The sequence below is a fragment of the Corvus brachyrhynchos genome, unplaced genomic scaffold (assembly GCF_000691975.1).
Source record: "Corvus brachyrhynchos isolate BGI_N302 unplaced genomic scaffold, ASM69197v1 scaffold101, whole genome shotgun sequence".
NCBI classification, from domain to species: Eukaryota; Metazoa; Chordata; class Aves; order Passeriformes; family Corvidae; genus Corvus; species Corvus brachyrhynchos.
Window position 1 is genome coordinate 4277941 of NW_008237239.1, and position 19072 is coordinate 4297012.

At 40.9% G+C, this 19072-nt stretch overlaps 1 protein-coding gene and 1 long non-coding RNA gene across 2 annotated transcripts in view; both read left to right on the forward strand.

The window, feature by feature from the left end:
• Window positions 1–7691, forward strand: part of LOC108445560 — an 81399-nt gene extending 73708 nt beyond the window's left edge. The window contains exons 4-7 of the long non-coding RNA XR_001860453.1: window positions 1288–1420; window positions 4746–4843; window positions 5494–5585; window positions 7279–7691. This is a non-coding gene — a long non-coding RNA (uncharacterized LOC108445560). The remainder of the gene's footprint in view (window positions 1–1287; window positions 1421–4745; window positions 4844–5493; window positions 5586–7278) is intronic.
• Window positions 7692–11257: 3566 nt separating this feature from the next.
• PTPRC (protein tyrosine phosphatase, receptor type C) overlaps window positions 11258–19072 on the forward strand; it is a 61591-nt gene continuing 53776 nt past the window's right edge. Inside the window, 2 exon segments of the mRNA XM_017729721.1 lie at window positions 11258–11357; window positions 11443–11560. Of these exon segments, the coding sequence (XP_017585210.1) occupies window positions 11494–11560 (67 nt within the window). The 5' untranslated portion in view covers window positions 11258–11357; window positions 11443–11493.

A 19072-nucleotide genomic window follows, 5' to 3' on the forward strand; every position in this document is an offset into this window, starting at 1 on the left:
ACCCTTGCTGAGCTGGGCAGAATGAGTTGCTTAAAACAAGTATATGCTCAAAGGTTTTTGTGTAGCATGGAACACAAAACACATAAAGGATCTTCTTTGCCTGATAACCCTTCCATCTAAAAATGACAACTATTCTGCGACTTCATCCATCCTTACATACTCATGTACATGTTCCTATATGTCCCTACAGATACACTGAGAATCCTGCATACCATTGCCCTTTTGGAACACTCCTTTGGACTTCACAAATGCGTTAGAGGCGAGGGTAGGGCACAGCAGCCTGACCTCTAGATGGAGTTGGATGTAGTAGAGCACAGTGCATTGTACCAGTGTCCATGCTTTCTCTGCTGAGATTATTACCAGCATCTTGCTTGCAGAGCTCTCAGTGACCACTTCTTGCTTCATGATCTGCTTTTCTCCTCTGCTCTCCTCCCTCTCCTCTCCTTCCCTCCCACACACAGTTACATTGCTTGACCAGAACATGTGTGCTGCACAGAGCTGAGTGCCAAAGGGTGCATTTCCCTGAGCACTGGTATGGTCAGGGGACAGCTGGGGAAAAAAGAAAGACTCTGTCAGTGCTCGTCCCCAGCTTAGGAGAAGGACAACACAGATATCTGCACTAGCAATGTATTTCTTACAATGAGGAAAATGTCTGAATTATTCCAAATAATCCTGCAGAGATGGCCATAAAGTGACAGCTATATGTTTTTAAACAGAGAAAACTCAGCCTCACACTTCAGCAGGTAAGGGGAGGAAGAGTTACTGGTAACTGTGTACACCAGAGGTATATTAAAATATGTGGTTCAACTACAAGCCAAGACACACTGAGACATAAAATGTATCCCATCAAATATACTGCCAGAAAGTGTTATTGGGCGGGCTGTGTAATGGACCATTTTGCTCCATGCAGTGTGTTCAAGTCCTGTCTTGTTAAATGGGAGCTATGGACAAGCTGAAAAACAAGCTGGGAGCCAGGGAGCTCAAGAGATGTACTCTCAGTACTCAGACTGGACAGAACTTCAAATGTCTGCACACATCTGCAACCTCTCCCCTGCCCCAGAGCAGGGTTTGTTGGTCCTGCAGCACCTGGGAGTCAGTGTCATCTATGCTTTAGTTCAGTGCAAGCTTCAGATCACCCCATGTATTGTGACAAGAGCTAAGAAACCAGCTTATCAATTGAGAAAAACCTCAGGCATCTGACTCAAAAAGTTTTGCTGAATCTTTAATGTAGTCCTTAGATGAGAATATGGATGGTATTTATCTGTCTCTTTACTTTTCTACTTTCAGTAAGAAAGTGCTGGCACCTGTGGCAGCTAGATTGGTGAAAAGGAGCTTGGTACCTCTGACGTACAGAATGAAATCTGAGATATTAGATTGCTTGTCCCCAAAGGACCAATCTTTTTATCCAAACAATCCAAAGGTAAGAAGACATGCACTCACCTGAAGTGTTTCACTATGTTAAATTGAGGCTGGGGATTGAGGACCAGCATATCAACACTGCTGTTTTCAGCTCCCAGAGTATTCCTCACTTCAGGGACCAGCAGTGGGCTGCATCAAAATGCCTCAGCTAATTTCCAGAAAGCCTATCTATGAAGAGAGCTACCAGAGACAACATAAATGTAATTGTGGCTTCACTGATGTAGCTTGAATTTCACTTAGCTGGAAAAGAAGGTTATATTCAGGCCCTCAGTTATAAATTTTGTGGCTCTGCACCATTTCTGGGCCTTGGTAATTATCATACAGGAACCAGAAAGTGAAACCAGCTTGGAAAAGTGAGAGCAGCATTGGTTTATGGGCCAAGCTGAGGCAAGAGCAAAAAGCAGCAGTCAGAAATTTTTATTGTTTTACAGTTATAGCTTTATTTGGTCTAGTAGTCCAAATCTGACAGTCCTGAAAAACACTGCTGGTGATCTTTCACAACAGTAAAGGTATTAAATATGTCTAATGATGCAGTTAAATAAAACTTGTTTCCACTGCATACATTTTTGATAAATACAGCATGAAAAATAATATCAGTATTTTAAGTGGGTATTTTCTGGGATTCAAGATAATCTATTTGACAGGGCTTTGGGGTTTTGGTTTTCCTTATGAGCTCTTACTTGTTCGATAAAGAGTCGTAGGAGATTTTGAACATCGGTAGATAGTTTATAAAACTGATTTCACATAGTTTAACTATTGTAGATTATGAAAACCAAAGTATTTCCCCCCCTTAATTAATCTGACTGTTAATGAAAGCATAAAACTGTTTAAAATAGGTAAATAAATATAGATGCATGACCTTCAGAGAGATCACATGGTTATATGGATGTACAAAGAATATGTACATTTTCAGCTTGCTCAACTTTCTAATACGAGCTAGGACATGTATAAAACCCAGGCTTTCTCAAAGCTACTTTTTCTACTTCCTGTTACCTCTTGGCATGGAGCAGTGGCCACAGTGGAAGCAGCAGAGAAAAGGTCTTCCCACCTTGTTTTTGAACTTCTCTTTTCTCACCCTGCTTGTGTTCCTCATGCAAAAATATGCATGGAACTTGTTTTCCTCAGGACTGGTATTGTGGCACCCAGAAATTGTAGTAGTATGTGAAAGGTATTTCCAGCTAGAATGGCATGTATGTAAGTCTGACCTTACAGATTCATGATTGAAGAAGGTGAAGAGTCTGCAAAGAGCAGTGAGACAGTTCAGGATTTTTTTCAGGCTAATGTGGGAAATCTGGAGAAAGGAAGGTTCTGAGAGCAAGGAATAGCACGAAGGATTTTTGGATCAGGGACAGAGGAGGGCAGGCATGTCTTGTTTTGTTTGCTGTCATCTGTCTTTAAATTGTTCCTGTTTATGGTAGAAGAAGAAAAGGAAAATGAACAGGTTATTTGCTTTTCTTAGGCAAACTTATTTGTGAATCTGTATTTTTCCATGGTGATTGGTCTCCTCCACCTAAAATGACTATGTGCTGATGGAGAGGGTAAAGTGTCTCAGAAAATTCACCCCTCCAGAATGTGTCTCCATTGATCAGTGTGGAGCAACTTTCTGAACCTCGGTAAACTGAAAATTAAGCTGAGATATCAAACTAATAGGAGGTTCAGATTGCTTAGTATAGCTTTGTCTGAAGGAAAAGCCTTAATTTTTGTTTACCAAGCTACAGGCTTGACAGACTGACTTTGCTCTAGGAACCAGCATTGTGTTTTTGGTTTGCATCAAAATCAGTTTTAAATAATGCCTCTATATTTTAACACAGAATTTCATAAACTCTAAAGAGGATCTTCTTATGAGAAGAAGAGAAAAACAGACAGAGCCTCTTGCTAAATAATTGTTGCATGAGGTTTCATCTTCTGTGATATTTCCTAACTTACTAAGTGTAGGAAGTAACACTTGCTGTAAGGCAGAAAGAGGATGTGCAAATATTTTATGCTGATCTGGGGAGTGAGAGCATATTACCAAATTAGTATATCAGCCTGAGCTTGGTATGGGAAAAATGAGCTATTCTTGATAATAATTTATATTGCCAACATTTTATAACTTTTCAGAGTAAAACTTAAGAAACAATAGTGATACTAGGGTTTTTTGGCTTTTTTTTGTTTGTTCAGGTTTTTTTGTTTGTTTTTTTTGGGTTTGGATTTTGTTTTTGACAGAGACAAGATTTTTGCCAGTGCACACATGAGCACATTATAAAATAGTTGTTGTGAAATTGTGGTATTTCTTACTGTCCTGTTTTATGAGACATGTGAAAGGGGTATTTTTTTCTTGAAATAAATGAATCTGATACTGATTTGCTCCTGTTGTGATTCAGGTGTTTACACACTCTGAGAATTCCAGGTGTTTGTGGAATACCACAACATGGACTGTTTCAGCATGATGGATTACCAGCTTGCCCCCCTCCCCTTCCACCATCCTTTTTTGGCTATTTTTGGCTCTTCCATTGTATGGTATGCACAGACTGTATGTGTTTATAAGGCCTCAGCAATGTGTTCCTTGGGCTTTCTGACCCAGTTAAAATAGCCAATTTGTGCTAAATGTCTTCGAATGTTTATTACAAAATATTCTAAGGTGAAATAGAAATTAGCTATAAAACCCATATTACAAACCAAATCCATTTATTTCAGTGTTTGTCTTCCCAATGCTGTCTTTTCTCTTACCTGTCATAAATCACTCAAGTATTTGCTTAACTCTGCCAAAATTTGTCTACTGTTTACATGATTGTTACTTTAAAAGTGTATTTCCAATATTTTTGCACCTTTGTTAGCTGACTCTAATTATGCCCATTAACAAGAAGTGATAGAGAAATATTGGAAAGGGAATGAATGACTTTTGCATAACTCTTTTTCTTTAAAGAAGTTTAGAATTTGCTGCCTTTGCTAAATATTTTATTGTTTTTGTAGTGTGAGATTAAACCAAGACATCCAGTGCATCTTTGGACAGATTTTTTTTTTTCAGAGTATCAGCACTATGAACTTGTCACATTTTAAGATGGCTTATAGTGTGTGTGAATCAAATAAACTGAGTTGCTTAGAGGCATGGAAACTGAGGAAGGGAGGGAGATGTAGACCCTGATGCACAAAGTAAATACATCAGTGGAATCAGCTTGGTTTCCTAAGTGTTTCAAATTCAAAGATGGTTATTGCAAGTTTGGATTATAGAAATCTTCTAGACTCTTTTAGCTTTTGAGCAGTTGTTTCTTGACAAGCCCCTGAGGAAGAAGTAATGCCTGCCACATGCTTATCTTTGGAGACATCTCTCTAACCCTTTTGGACAGCCCCAGAGAGAAAACTCATGTCACAATGTGAAGAAGGGCAGGAGATGGGCTATCAGAAGATGACCGACAGCATCACTGTGAGCAGATCAGCCTTCTAGGTAAAGATTTGTGCTTTATGCTTATAAATACCTCACTCAAAGGCATTTTTGTGCTTCTATACCATAACGACTACAATCAGCTGTGGGACTTCATTTCCATCCAAAACATCATAGTTGGGATGTTAGAAAAACATTTGCTATAGAGTAATCCTGTGTTTTATTGGAAAAATGCACACAAGTACTCTTGAATATAAGTGTTGTCATCTGACAGATAGTAAAACACCAGGACAACTTGTAGAGCACAGCTAATAGGGTATGACAATAAATCTGGCATCCTAGGTGGGAAGCAGTCTGGGTGGAAGCAGGATGCAGTGCTAGAAGCAAAGAATACGGAAGTTAATATTAACAGAAGGTACCTGGTTGGGAAAAACAGAAAAGGGGACAGAGAACTTGTTGTAAGCGCAGTTACAACAAGAACTCTCAGAAGGCAAGCAGCTCGGCTCGTTTACAACAGAGACCAGCAAGCAGTTAGCTCAGAGGTAGCATGTGGTAGGAACATAGCCTGAAACATGGATTCAGTAGCCTACCCTGACCCTGGTCCTGGCCTGCTTCAGCTGAAGTTGAGCCTTAAAAAAAACATAAAAAAAAAGAAAAGCCCACCCTGTGTGTTAGCTTCAGAATAAACAGACAGGTCTTTAAATTTGTTACAGAGCACACAGGAAGCAATGTTCAAGAGATAAGGGAATGTCCAGTGATCTGCAATGAAACCAGAATGGAAACACTTTGGAAAAGACTGCTTCTTGTAAGCACTTTCTTCTTTTTCTGTGTGGGCTCTTTTGTGTTGGCAGGTGCCACTATTGCTTTGACTCGTATTCTGTCAGGCCTTCTGCAAACATGGCGCAATTGTGACTTTATGGTGCAGGTAAGACAGCATTTACTGCAGAGTGTTAGGCACTAGAGTATAATTCTGCATATAATTTGGGAAAATTAACCAGCAGACACAGATTAGCTAATACCAAGCCATCAGCAAGCAAGTAACCAGTTTTGCTGAAGGCAGGGTGGATTTGGTGAAGGTGATAGGGGAGACCCTGCACAGAGGGAGCTGTTTAGTACCTCCAGCTGGGGTGGTATCCCTGAGTTTCAGCCTGATTCTCAGAGAACAGTGCCCTGCCTGGCATTGTGCTTACTGCCCTTTAAAATTGTGGTTCTTCATTTGCTGAGACAATCTCATGAGTGCCTATACAACCTAAGAAGTTACACTAGGAAATGAAAATTGGGGGGGGAGGGGTGGAGGGGAAACAGAATCGGACTAAGAGAAGGAAAAATCTGCCACTGTTGAAGAGCTCTTCTGAATTAGATTTCAACAAGGAGTGGGTAGCAAATATTCAATTAATTGTCATCCCTCCTTTTCATTTTCCCTTTCCAAGTGAATGATGGAAGGATACAAAGAAAAGACACTGTGGGTAAAAGTGTTTATTTGATGATTTATAGCGTAAAATGATCTCATTCATTGTGCAATATCTGAACACCTTATACAAAGGTAAATCCTGAGCCGTTCTCAGCATCCAGCACTCATCCAAGTTCAGGAGGAGGAGCAGATGTTCAGCACAAATCTAAAAAATCTCAGGGCTTATGGGTATGCTGACACTGTTTAAGGGTAGCAAATTCTAGGTGGGCATGTTAAAAGGAGCTACTAATTTCACAGTAACTGAGCCCAGTGTTATCCTGTGTAAGGATAAGTGTAAGCAAGAAGTAGGTGCCTGGCACTTCCAAGAGCTTCTCGTAGACTTATTGCTCATTTTGGGCCAGATTGTGAACAGTGCCTCAGGGATACCAGAATACGTTCTCTGTCCTGAGCAGGTACAGCACAGATCATGCAGGCAACATATGAAGTGAAGATGTCAAATCATCATTGCCTGAGGGTTGATAGCAGCAGAGCAGTATGCTTGCACAAAGAGCTCTATTGTTTACTCTTGACCTTAAAATAATTTGATCCAATATGACACATCAAGTAGAAATGTTTTCTTTCTTCGGGAAATAGTTCTTGGCAATTGAAAACAAGTCTGAAAAAGTATGTGCAAAATAGATCCCTTAGCAAATGTTCAGTGAAATATTAAGACTGTTATAAGATATATTCTCTAGCATGAGCAATGTTTTCACAGTAAGACTGTCAAATTAATTTTACTGGATAAAATGCATAATGCAGGTTTAAACAGAGCTTAACAGAGTTAAACAGAGTTGCCCTTAGGATGAATTTACCCTGTGTCCCTTAGTGTTCGCAAGAGCGTGCGCCCTCAGTTTCTGTAGAACTGCTTAATTCTGTTATGCAGTGTGCTGAGTATCGGTGTAACTGAGCTGAGTCATATGAGATGATTTCAATGCAGGGGAGAGTTTGCAAAACAAAGTCTGCATTACTTTAAATTCAAAAATTGTATGGAGTATGTGGAGAATTTAATTTTTATTTAGTTACATGCTTTGTATTTTATTCTTTCAAGGCCTCTGAACAAAAGGAAAACACAGGTGAGTTCTTGAGAATACATTTATTGAGAAAACTAATACACATACCACATTTTGTAAACACATTGACACAAAACAGCTTTAGGTTTAGGTACCCCGGAGAACACCATTGCCTGAATTTACCCTCACCCTCCATGCTATTAAACCCTCAAAAACCCAAAATACATCCCAGTTAAAATTCTTGGTGATTATGCTAAGTGAAACCATACTGACTTTCATAACCTGGACTTGGAAGTTGTGTTGTGCGAGGAAGATGAATGCTGCAGTGTTATCTGGCTAAACTCTCAGGGAAATGAACACAGGGTGAAACTGAGCAGCACGAAATCATATGAAGAGAAAAAAAAACGGAGTGTGGTTTCACTGGCATATTTCCATCATGGTTCCTATGGCATTAAACCCAGTGAGCACCAGAAATGATTGGTTTTGGGTGGCACAGGCCCCGTAGGTGTCAGTGTGCAGGGGAAGTGTGGCTATTGATATCTGATGGCAGATACAGGGTGGGCCAATCTTTGGGGGCAACCTGTGACAATCCAGCGTGAGACACAAATTTATTTGGCTTGTGGCTATATGAAGTTGCTGTTCATACCCTGATTACTGCTACTGTTGCCTTCCTTTATCCAGTCTGTTTCCTCCTGGCTCAGTAGCACCAGGCAGAGATAGGGAATGGTTTGGGGAATGCTCTTTGGAGTAGGAAAGGGGAATCTCAAAATAATTTTACATGGTTGAAGAGTTCAAGCTCTCCTTGCCTTTAGGGTAAATAGTAGTGAGTTTTATGGCTGTTCTCTACTTTCCTCTGCCCTTCGCTGGAATAGGAAGCAGCTCCTTGGCTTCTCCCCAAAGAATAGTAAGGTATTTTTTAGCTGCATTATCATATGGTGGCTTTGTTCTGGGGCAGAAGTGTCATGCATGTGCTTGCTCCCTCCCTCTGTCACACATTGTAATCTGATGCCTTTGAGCAGCACAGCTTACAAAACAGAGTTACAGAAACACCTCTTGGTAGAAAGCAAGTTAGCAGTGACTGTGGGGGCTATTAGAGATCTGGGTGTCTCTCAGCAAGCTCTGAGACTGTTCGGGGTCTGGGCGGAGCTTTTGCACTGTCTAACGTGTCACTGGGCACCTACAGCGGTTTTGTCTGATGTCTTATGAGAGCCTATGTACAGAGACGGGCGGGTGTAGTGTTTATTGCTTCATAACAATATTTGCAACTTATCTGGAGAAAGGGCATGCTGCTTTGCTTCTTTCTTCTTTGAATTAACTTTCTTTTCTCTATATTTCAAGGGCTCTTTCCTTTAAATTTTTGGTAGGAGGAAGGAGGCATGTATTTGTTATCTTTTCCAAAGCCTTCAGATGCAAATTGAAAGCAAAATTGATTATTATTTGGGACTTATATTTTTAAAATTTTATTGCAGTTGTAATACAATTGCCCTTTGAGCTGGTTTTTAATAGCACAGAATAGGAGATATTCATGATAATTTATCAAATCTGTATTTCAAGACAGGTGAATCAGACAAGGAAATATTTGCACCTTATACTGTTTGGTTGGTTTTTTGGAGGTATTGTGGCTCTTTTTATAGCTTACAAAAGAGAGAGACTTCCAAAGAGATGGGTAACTTAAGCAGCTGCACATTTTTAATGTCATTTTAGAAATCCTTGTTAATACAAGTGGATGGTTCTGGCTTTGATTCTTTCCAGCACAGGGGAAGTATACTGCTGTAGTTACATACTGACATAATTATTTTGGCCAATTAAAAATGCAGGGTCTCTCCTGAGAAAGGATTTATTTTAACAGACGACAGTTTAATGTGCAAGTAGAATAAATTAATCGTCTCCCATTCCCTCAAAAGTAAAGGTTTGGGTGTAACCTTGGGAAAGGAGACTGTGGTTTATGTTTGGGAAAAGACTTCACATGTTCTAATAGAATCATAGGATGTTAAGGGTTGGAAGGGGCCTTAAAGATCATCTAGTCCCAACCTCCCTGCCATGGGCAGGGACACCTCCCACTAAACCATGTTGCCCAAGGCCTTATCCAATCTGGCCTTGAATGCTGCCAGTGTTTGAACATCCACAACTTCCCTAGACAACTTGTTCCTGTGTTCCACCACTTTTACAGTAAAGAATTTCTTCCTAATGTCTACCCTATATTTCCCTTCTTTCAACTTGAACTTATTACTCCTTGTCCTGTCGCTACAGTTCCTGATGAAGAGTCCCTCTCCAGCTTCCCTCTAGGCCCCTTCAGATACTGGAAGGTCGCGATGAGGTCTCCACATGACCTTTTCCAGGCTGAACAGGCCCAACTTTCCCAGCCTGTTTTCATAGGTGAGGTACTCCAATCCTCTTACCAACTTCATGGCCATCCTCTGGACTTGCTCCAACAATTCTGTGTGCTTCTTAGGTAAATTTGTAACTTTGGTCATCAATCTTTAACAGTTGATGGTTTATGGTTAGCAGTATACCTAGAATGGTGTGATCACTAGAGTGTGTGATGTTCTCCCCTAATAACAGATAGGGTATGTTGCAATATTTCAGTGCTGTGGAAGCTCTGTCAATATCACACAGCCAGAAAAGATCCACTCTGCAGGAATTTGTCTTGGGGTCACAGCTTGAGGAGTTGAGTGGAGGTGGTATAAAACTGCTGGGGAAGGTCAGGTAGGAATGGAGCCAGGTTTTTTTGAGAACCTTTAGGAGAGATTCTCCACAGGATGCCATGCACTCCGCTCATCAGATGGCACACTTCAGCCATGCTGTTATCCTGGTTTTGTCTAAGATAAAAGGGACTGAGATGTCGGTGCTGCAAGCAACGTATAACTATAGTCTGAATTTAATTTGTGACAACTCCAGGATGATGAAGTTATTTTATATCAAAATTGGAGTCTCTGGAATGTCAGAGCAATGTCATTGTATTACTTTTGTTCTGAACATATTTACAATATAATTATTATTACAGCCACTTTGTGTAGAGACATACTGCTTAATGGAATCTAAGATTTTGGCCTGTAGGACTTGACTCAAAATTGTAGAAGATGTGTTTAATCTTATGAGGAGTTTGATTCACTCAGGTAATTTGTGAATTAATATGTGAATTTGTGCAACGTTTTCCTGTGTGATACTTAGGAGGTTTCTGAAGGACTTATGAATAGGCAGCACAAAAGTATTCTCTTCCCTTCTTTACCTGTCTTATGACAGGGTTCTGCTGGTTCTTTTAGAACCTCAGAAATCTTAAATGAGAGAAGAAATCCCAACATTTCTTCCCCTTTTAGTCTACTATATAAGGGGCATTTGTTACCAAGTTGTTGAGAACTTCCTCAGTGCATGCAGTGAGGGAAGATGTCTTTTGTGTACCTTGCATCAAGTCCATGAAAGTGACAACAATCCTCCGGCAAAATCATGGTTAAGAATGGTATTGAGTTCTCTAATTCTAAACATTATAGAAAACAGAATTAGACTGCCTCTATCCATTTGTTGTGTATTGCTGTCATACCCAGAAAGACATCCTTGTAGAAAGATTCAGAAATATATCCCACAGAATCACAAAATATTTAGGATTAGAAGGGACTCCTAGAGAACAAGTTCAACTCCATGTTGAAAGGGTTTTCATTTAATCATCAGTTACTTCACCTGAGGATGCATCTTTTTATGAAGGCCTTGTTGTCAGAACAAGTGTTTTCATGACTCGTGGTTAGGGTTTCTCTTCCTCTCAACAGAAATCTCAAGAAACATGCATAACATATAAGGGAATCAGTGAATGTGTGCAGTAGAAAAGTGCATATGAAGAGAAAAAATGACTTGGCTAAATCCAGTCCTATGAAAAGTGAAATCTTGTGTAGCTCCTAAGTACAAAGAAAGAAATAGCTGAAAATAATCTATTTTAGTTGAATTAAGGAAGCTAAGTATTACTGCAGGAACTTAAGAAAAACCCCTTTGACTTCCTGGAAACTGAAAGAAGTTTTTTTGAAGAAGTAATTGTCTCTGACATCACTGAAGTGCATTGCGAGTTTGCGAGTGGTTAGTTAGGGTTACAGAGGAAGCAACTCCTTCACAGATAAGCAGACAGTGCAATGTATGTGCCTAGTTAGTCTCCTTTTGGGTTCAAGTTTGGTGAAGAAATTCTTTGGCAGACAGATAACATTTATTTTGCTTTCCAGAGAGAGACACATGCTGTTTCATAAGGATACGCCTGATTTCCAGAAATAACCATGTTTTTGTGGCTTAAACTCTTAGCATTTGGTGTTGCATTTCTGGGACAGGATGCTTTTCTCAAAGGTAGGTCACAACTGGTATTTTTTTCTCTCATTTTGATCCCTCAATATCCTCTGTAGATGTAAAACCAATGAAAAGCTTTGTAAAGTGGAGAAATATATTCTTGGTTCAGAAATTAGAATACAATTGTATGCAATGGTGTAAGAACCTAGGTCAGGAAGACTGACACATCATGTACTAGGCTAAAATGTCTTCTGCGTGGTCCTATGTGAGAGTTACACAAACCATTTAAAAAACCCCACACATTTGTAGTTGTATTTGAAAAAGAATACATTTAGGTCTCTTATGTGAACCTGTTCAATGTAGTTTTTATGTTCGGCTTCATCTCATGATGCAATACTTTGTTTTCTGTGTTTAAATCCTTCAAGAAAAAATCTTCCCATCAATGTTAGCCACTCCCTGATCACAGAATCTGCTTACAGTTCCTCAAGTTTTGATTTTTTTACTGCAGGAGGATTAGTAAAAAATTCTAGAAGTTGTAAACTAATCTCTACAATTGGTAAATTATTTATTTTGTAAAATAGACGTTATTTATTTATTTTGTAAAAATTGCCCCTTAAATAGTCTTTGGAACATTTAATTACCTCACTGCAGGTGAATTTGTTGCTTGACGTTTTTTACTTCTATGAGAGAAAGAACCCCAGAGGACAAACTTGCAAAACATGTTAGATGTGACAGATAAAGAGAGTAGCAAGAAAAGCAATTAATCTCGAGGTAATACTTAATAAAAATACAAAAAAGTATCCATGTGCAGGAAAATATTTTCATCAGAAGAAAATGCAACATTTTATGCATATGTATTTTCCATCAGTTTAGCTAGTAATGTAATTTGGGATAGTTGACGGCAGACACAAAAACTTTTCTCTAGAGTAACGTTGACCCTAAAAAGTGGCTTGAAATATTTTTTCTGAAATGGCAGCGAGTTATATTCAGGGCTGAAATCTCTTTTCATTTACATTGAATTTATTCATGCTTCTACCCTCCTGTCACTATAGTAACTCCAGGTTTATACTGATGTAAGCAACAAAATGATCTGCCTTTAGTTGATAACCAGCTAAGAAGAGCGTTTGAAGCCTGAACATTAGCTCTCTTGTCCCTCAAAGTCCCTGAACAGAGACAGCACTGCATAAATCTGGTTGATAGCTGCTGGATATTATAAGAAAACAAGTGAATGCTGCACTGTAGAGGAAAAGAACAAAATCTCTTGCTTTTCCTGTCCTTTTTTTTTATCTGCTGTCCTACTTTCCATTTTATAAGTCCTTCTGAGACTTCCCACTGCTACCTTTTCTTCAGAAAAGGCAGGCTACTGTCTGCTCTCTCAGCCACCTCCACAGTCAGTCAACATGTTAGCTGACAGAGAGGGCTGGAAGACCGATAAATGGGTAATAGCATTTTATTTCAAGTAATAGTTATTTTTCCCTGTTCACACACAGTAGACTAACTTGAGCCAGTTCCTCTTTACATTTACTAAACTGAAGAGCCTTAAGGAAATGATATTTTCACTCCTCTCTACTACACTTAAAGCAATTAAATCTCATGCTGTAGTATCAAGTACACAACTTCATAGACCTTGTTTTTATGATGTTTGGCACAGAGATTGCTTCTCCTGTCAGGCTGACAGAACCATTATACTCCATATTTGCTGTGCAGATTGCTCTGCCTTGTGGCCAAGGGAGACTGGGCAGTCTCCCAGGGAGGGGTTTGTTAATGGAGGAGCAGCACTTCGAAAGGGTGTTCTTGGTTCTATGGCAATCAGTTTTCAGGCACTTGATTGTAAGTGTTGGGTGGGCACTGGGACTTCTATTGTCATTACTAAAATTATTTTCCAATATATCATATTGGATACTGTTGTATCTAGTGATTTTGAAAACTTAGCAGAAGAAATTTTAAGGTTGTCTGACTTCCTCCACAAGCTCAGACATCCTATAGAACACCACTTATTTCCTGTAATCATCACGCCACTTTTAGGAGCATCAAACTACATTAAACCAAACAAAATAGAAGAACTTAGAGCCTGCACAAAGGCCTTTTCAACTCTTTAAATCCTTCAAATAAAAAGCATGAATCCAGCTAATTTTTCTGATAAGGAAAAGAGACATGTAGTGGTAACCAAACACCCCAAAAACCTGAACAATGCCCCAAAGCCCTCCCCCAAAAACCCCTAACCCAAGCCAAAAAAGTCAGAGAAACACCTTTGCTTCACTTTAGGAAAAAGAAATGCTAGCAGAACAAGCACTGTTTCCATTAGATCATTATTTCAAGTTCCCCCTTCCTTCACAAAAGTATTAGCAATCTGACAGCTTTCAAAAGCTTTCACCCACTTCTGAGCCACTTCCTTTATTTCAGGAAACTAAATAATTGCTTGCTGGTTTGGGGTGTGAATGGTTTCTTTCCAACTTAAAAGTATCAAGCTTCAGCAGGCACACTGTGCTGGTTTTGTGTGGGATAGTGTTAATTTTGGACACAGCTAGCATGGGACTCTGTTTCGGGTTTGTGCTGAAAACCGGGTTGATAATACACGGATTTCTTCTGTATCCCATACCGTTTATGTCCCATGCTGTCCAATACAACATTAACCACTACCTGACTTCCCATCCTTTGGTATAATACACAGATATTATTCCCTTAGCCTATCAACCACTGCAAAGTGTGCATAAAATGTCCACCACCTGCGCACGGAGTCCATTTAGTCCAGGACTGTGGGCTCCATGTTGTCATACTCAGGACAGGAGAGGTAGTTTGTTTCGTGGTTGTTGTGCACCAAAGCCAGCTCTGTTGGGGTTCCTGCTGTGCTTGCTCTGCTTCCTGTAAGGCTTCTCCTCCGTTGGTTTGGGTGGTTCTTGTTATAGTATTTCCTATAATATGCAACTCAAATCATGGGTTACAACAATTTAAAGGTATTTCTATTACAATCTCTTACCCACTCCCTATCGGGTTTAACAGTGCAATGAACTCATCCCCTTGCCCTTATTCCAGCTTGGATTTATCCATAGGCAGCAGGCCCTTAGGGTTGTACCTGCTCCAAGCAGAGCCTTGTCTATGAGCCAGTCTCTTCAGGGACACACCAGCTGCTGCATGGATTTATGCACAGCCATAGTTGTGCCACAGTGGCTCTGAGGGGCAGCTGTTCCAGCACGGCCCTGTCCATGGGCCTCAGTGCCCTCAGAAACAGATCCACTCCAGCACGGCCTCACCCACAGCCACCATCCCCGCAGAAAGCAAACCTGCCCCACACGGCCTCGCCCCTGGCTGCAGTCCCTGCAGGGTGTTCCTGCTCTGCTGTGCGTTTATCCATGTCCACATGATTTCACGTGCTCCAGCACAGCTTCATGAACAGCCACAGGTGCTTCAAGGTGTGCCTGCTGCAGCACCCACCTGTCCTTGGGCCATGACACCTTCAGGGGTGCACCTGCTGTGGCACTGACACAGCCACAGCCACTTCAAGATGTACCTGCTCTGCCATGGACTTATTAATGGCTAAATAAACTTCAGGATATCCTGCTCCTACGTGGACTCCTCCACAGGTTGCAGTCCCTTTGACTTCAGTTCACACTGGAGTTCCAGTGTGTCCAGTACAGCAGCACAGAAACAGCAGTGATTCCCTGGCCATGTTCCAGTCCCTGTGCATCCTCATGGCTGTCCTCAAAATGTTCCCAGGCATTGCAGAGTGAGGGGATCAGCAGCACAACAGCAGGGAAAGCAAAAAGCAGCCACTGATGAGCACTACACTAACGAACTGTAAAGCATCAAGCCCAGGGCAAGCACAGGAGTCTGCCCAAAGCAGCCAAAGAGCCACAAGGGCTGTAAATTCCATCTAACACATTCCAATCAGATCTGTTGTTATCTGAAACCCTTTGAGCCCTACATTGGGTGCCAAAGAGGGCTGCTGTGGTTTAACCCCAGCTGGTAACAGCCCCACACAGCTGCATGCTCACTGCCTCCTGGTGGGACTGGGGAGACAATTGGAAGGGTAAAAGTGAGAAAAATCAGGGGCTGAGATAAAAAACGTTTTGTAGGTAAAGAAAAACAAGGAATTAATTCACTGCTTCCCCTGGGCAGGCACGTGTTCAGACATCCCCAGGAAAGCAGGTCTCTATCACTTGTAATTGTGACTTGGGAACAAAAATGCCATCACTCTGAATGTCCCCACTTCCTCCTTCCTTCAGCTCCATATACTGAGCACGATGCCATATGGAATATCCCTTTAGGCAGGTGGGTCACCTGTCCCAACTGTGTCCTCTCCCAACTTGTTGTGCACCCACAACCTCCTCACTCAGTGGGGTGTTATGAGAAGTAGGAAAAGCCTTGACTGTGTAAGCACTGCACAGCAGTAATGAAAACATCCCAGGATTATTATTTGGATTCATCACAAATCCAAAGATAGCCCCATGATAGATAATGTGAAGAAAATTAACTCTACCCCAGCCAAAAGCAGCACATGCATGAAATCTGGCCGTGCAGTCTCCATGCCCAACAGCTGTGCAAGTTTCCAGTTGGAAGTGTTACATTTTCTTTGCAGAGAGATCAGCATAGCTCATCCTATGGCTCCAATTTTCTGTGAGAATCTTTTTCACAGATCAGTCTATCGCCTTGGAAAGAGTCTGGCCAACCTAATTTTTTAAGTAGTGGAACTTAGTAATATTGGTTTGTTTCATGAGTAGGATAAAGTACAAGGGGAATTGCTCTGGCAGGAGAATGTATATTAAGGTAGAAGAAAGCAAACGCTTTAGAGCATCACCACTGATGTTGTCCTCTTATGGATGCCCCAGTGCAGGTTCTGTTTAGGACTGTTCCTTTTTGTTATAGCGGTGCATTTGAGGATTTCTGAAATGCATACCCTAGAGTCCTGCACTCAGGGACCTCTTAATCATTTACAACAAATTGCCTGCTTTACACATTGTGCACCACCCCAGTACTTTATTCCCAATGAACTGAGGCAGGGAGTTGGTGTGCACACAGGTGGCCTGCAGTTCTGCTCGCTCCCTGGGCTGGCCAGACACAAGCAACTGCTAAACTGGAAGCAGTTTAGTTTCATTATGGTGTCATACCTAAGCTACAACCCAGATACAAGTTGGTTGGAGCTCAGCAGCACTCTGGCTGAACTGCTTGGATTCTGGACTGAAATTAGATACTGATTTGGACTAAATATATGATTTTCTTTACTCATTCACCTAAACCTGTGCAAACGTAACAAGCAGATGGCTGGATGGTTGATGTGCTATCAGTATGTCTGTTGATGCAGACAGTACAAGAGACATTGGTTCTGGACTAATGGGTCTTCCTTACATAGTATGGAAAAGACATGTTCTAGTCATTTTTATTCACTCACATCAGTATGTTGATATACTAAGAGTATTTTACCAGTGTAGACCTAAAGCCGAAAATACTGCCATGCAGAGACCAGTTCTAAAGAAAGTCCAGCTCTTGGTGGCTTGGTATTTGGAACTACTTCCTTTAGTTTTAATTTAGTGAACTTACATATTTAGGTTCTGAAGAACAAATCAACAGCAAATGTGTTAGAAACACTGCAGATATAATTAAATAAGGCAGAAGAAATGGGGGGAGGAAACAGGATGAAGTGACTTTCCAAAATGTGTCGAGTGTCAGGAATCAAGCTCTGTTTTTCTGACTCCCATGACCTATCTGCAAAACTGCTTGTTGGTCTGGTAGCCTGTGTATGCATTAAACAAGCAGCAGTCTCCACACTGAAGATGCGGGTATATTGTACATACTCTGTTTTCTTTGCTGTGCAGCTGCATTGTGGTATTTAGTGTATCATGCTGAGAGTTAGGGAAGAACACCAAGTCATGGAAATGTTCTGTCCTCTGTTTAAATTCTCAATCTACTTGAAGAGTTAATATTCATAAGCATAAATCTGGTCCACTAGAAAGGCAGAAGAAATTAACCCCACAGTGACCTCTCTGCATCATGGCTTGACTTTTTGTACATAGTCAACTACCCGGTGTGGTTAGCCCAAGTATCTCTGCACCGCCCTGTGCAGGGCAGACTTGCCCTGAGTCATTCCCCCTTCTTTGGGAGGCTGTTCCTCCTCTGCTGCCAGTCCCAGGGTGAGAGCTAAAGCAGGGAGAGCGCAGCACGGGGGTGGAACCCAAGACAGCAGAGGAATGAGAAGTGCTGCAAGAAGGTGTGAAGTGCTGGGCAAGGCTTGCTAGCAAGAGTTCAGCTCTGGGCTGTGAGATCCTCTGACCGCCCAGCAGAGCACCCGTGTTACAGGAGTGCAGTGGCTTAGGCAGGGCTGGGCTGGGTGTTTGTGCCTGCTCAGAACAGATGGGCTCACTGAGCTGGCTGCTGGCACTGTCACTGCCAGCGCTGCCTGCGAGACAGCGATTGTCCCCGAGCTCTGCTGCTTTCTGCATCATCCCGAGATACCCATCGTCACACTGATTTATCTTAAATCATATGTAACTAGAAATCAAGCAATTTTTTCTTTCAGACAGACTTACGAAGTACATCCAGTATATTTTGGAGGAAGTAGTTGACTCTCTTCAAAGCTCAGTTTAAGCCCTGAAGCACTTCTGTGGAAAAAAAAAAAAAAAAGGTGAAAAGTTTTAAAGAGTGGCAAAACTCTGGCTTCCTCCTGTAAATATCAAGATTAAAATAACAGATAGTTACGAAAGTTGTTTATTTCCCTGCAACTTGACTGTTCTTTCAGCCTTCATGTCCTTATATATTTCCAGGCTAGCCATACACTTGCAAACAGATCTTTTTCACTGGTGTTTCAGTAACTGTTACAGCATTTTATCTATTTCGAGGCTTTTTTTCCCTTTCAAGTAAAGCAGTTTGGGGCCTTCAATGCCAGGATTTTAGAAACTAGCTGTGAGCACTTCAGTGCTAGCTTATATTATCCATAGTGTTGTATAGCTAACAGGATCCACTTCTTTTCTTTTATACCACTACTTTGCAGTACTGTTCTTGCAGTTATTCCCTCTGTGTCAGTGCCTTCTCGGCTGGCCTGCTTGCTTAGGTTTCTATTCTCTAGTTTCAAAGACTTCTCTTACAATCTGTCTGTTCTTCATTCATAATCCCACTGCCTCGCAAAGAGCTCTAGAGGTACCTTTTGTAGTGCATGAATGACTTTTTTGTTGTTTCAAAAATGTGGGCTCCATGGAGGAATATTTTTAATTGCCTTTTGAAACAGATTCTTTTCCTAACAGTAAGAGAAATAATAAAAATAGCTGTCTAATAGAGAAATGAAGCCATACAATGAAGCTTTTTGTAAAATATGTAAGGAAATAGTAGTTCATTAAATGAAGCATATATGTCCTATATGGGTTGAAAGATTTTTATACTCAGAAAAATATGTAATACAGAACCTTAGCTGAGATGTTACAAAAATATAGGGCTAGTGATGCCTTTCCAGGTAATCATATATATTGAAAACTTTGAATTGAATATCCAACATAGTATTAAGCCCTGAACTGTTTCCAGAGGCTTGTCAGTTAAGACTATGTAGGTGAAAAATAGGGTAAGATAAATGGGAAAGCCAAGTCAGGC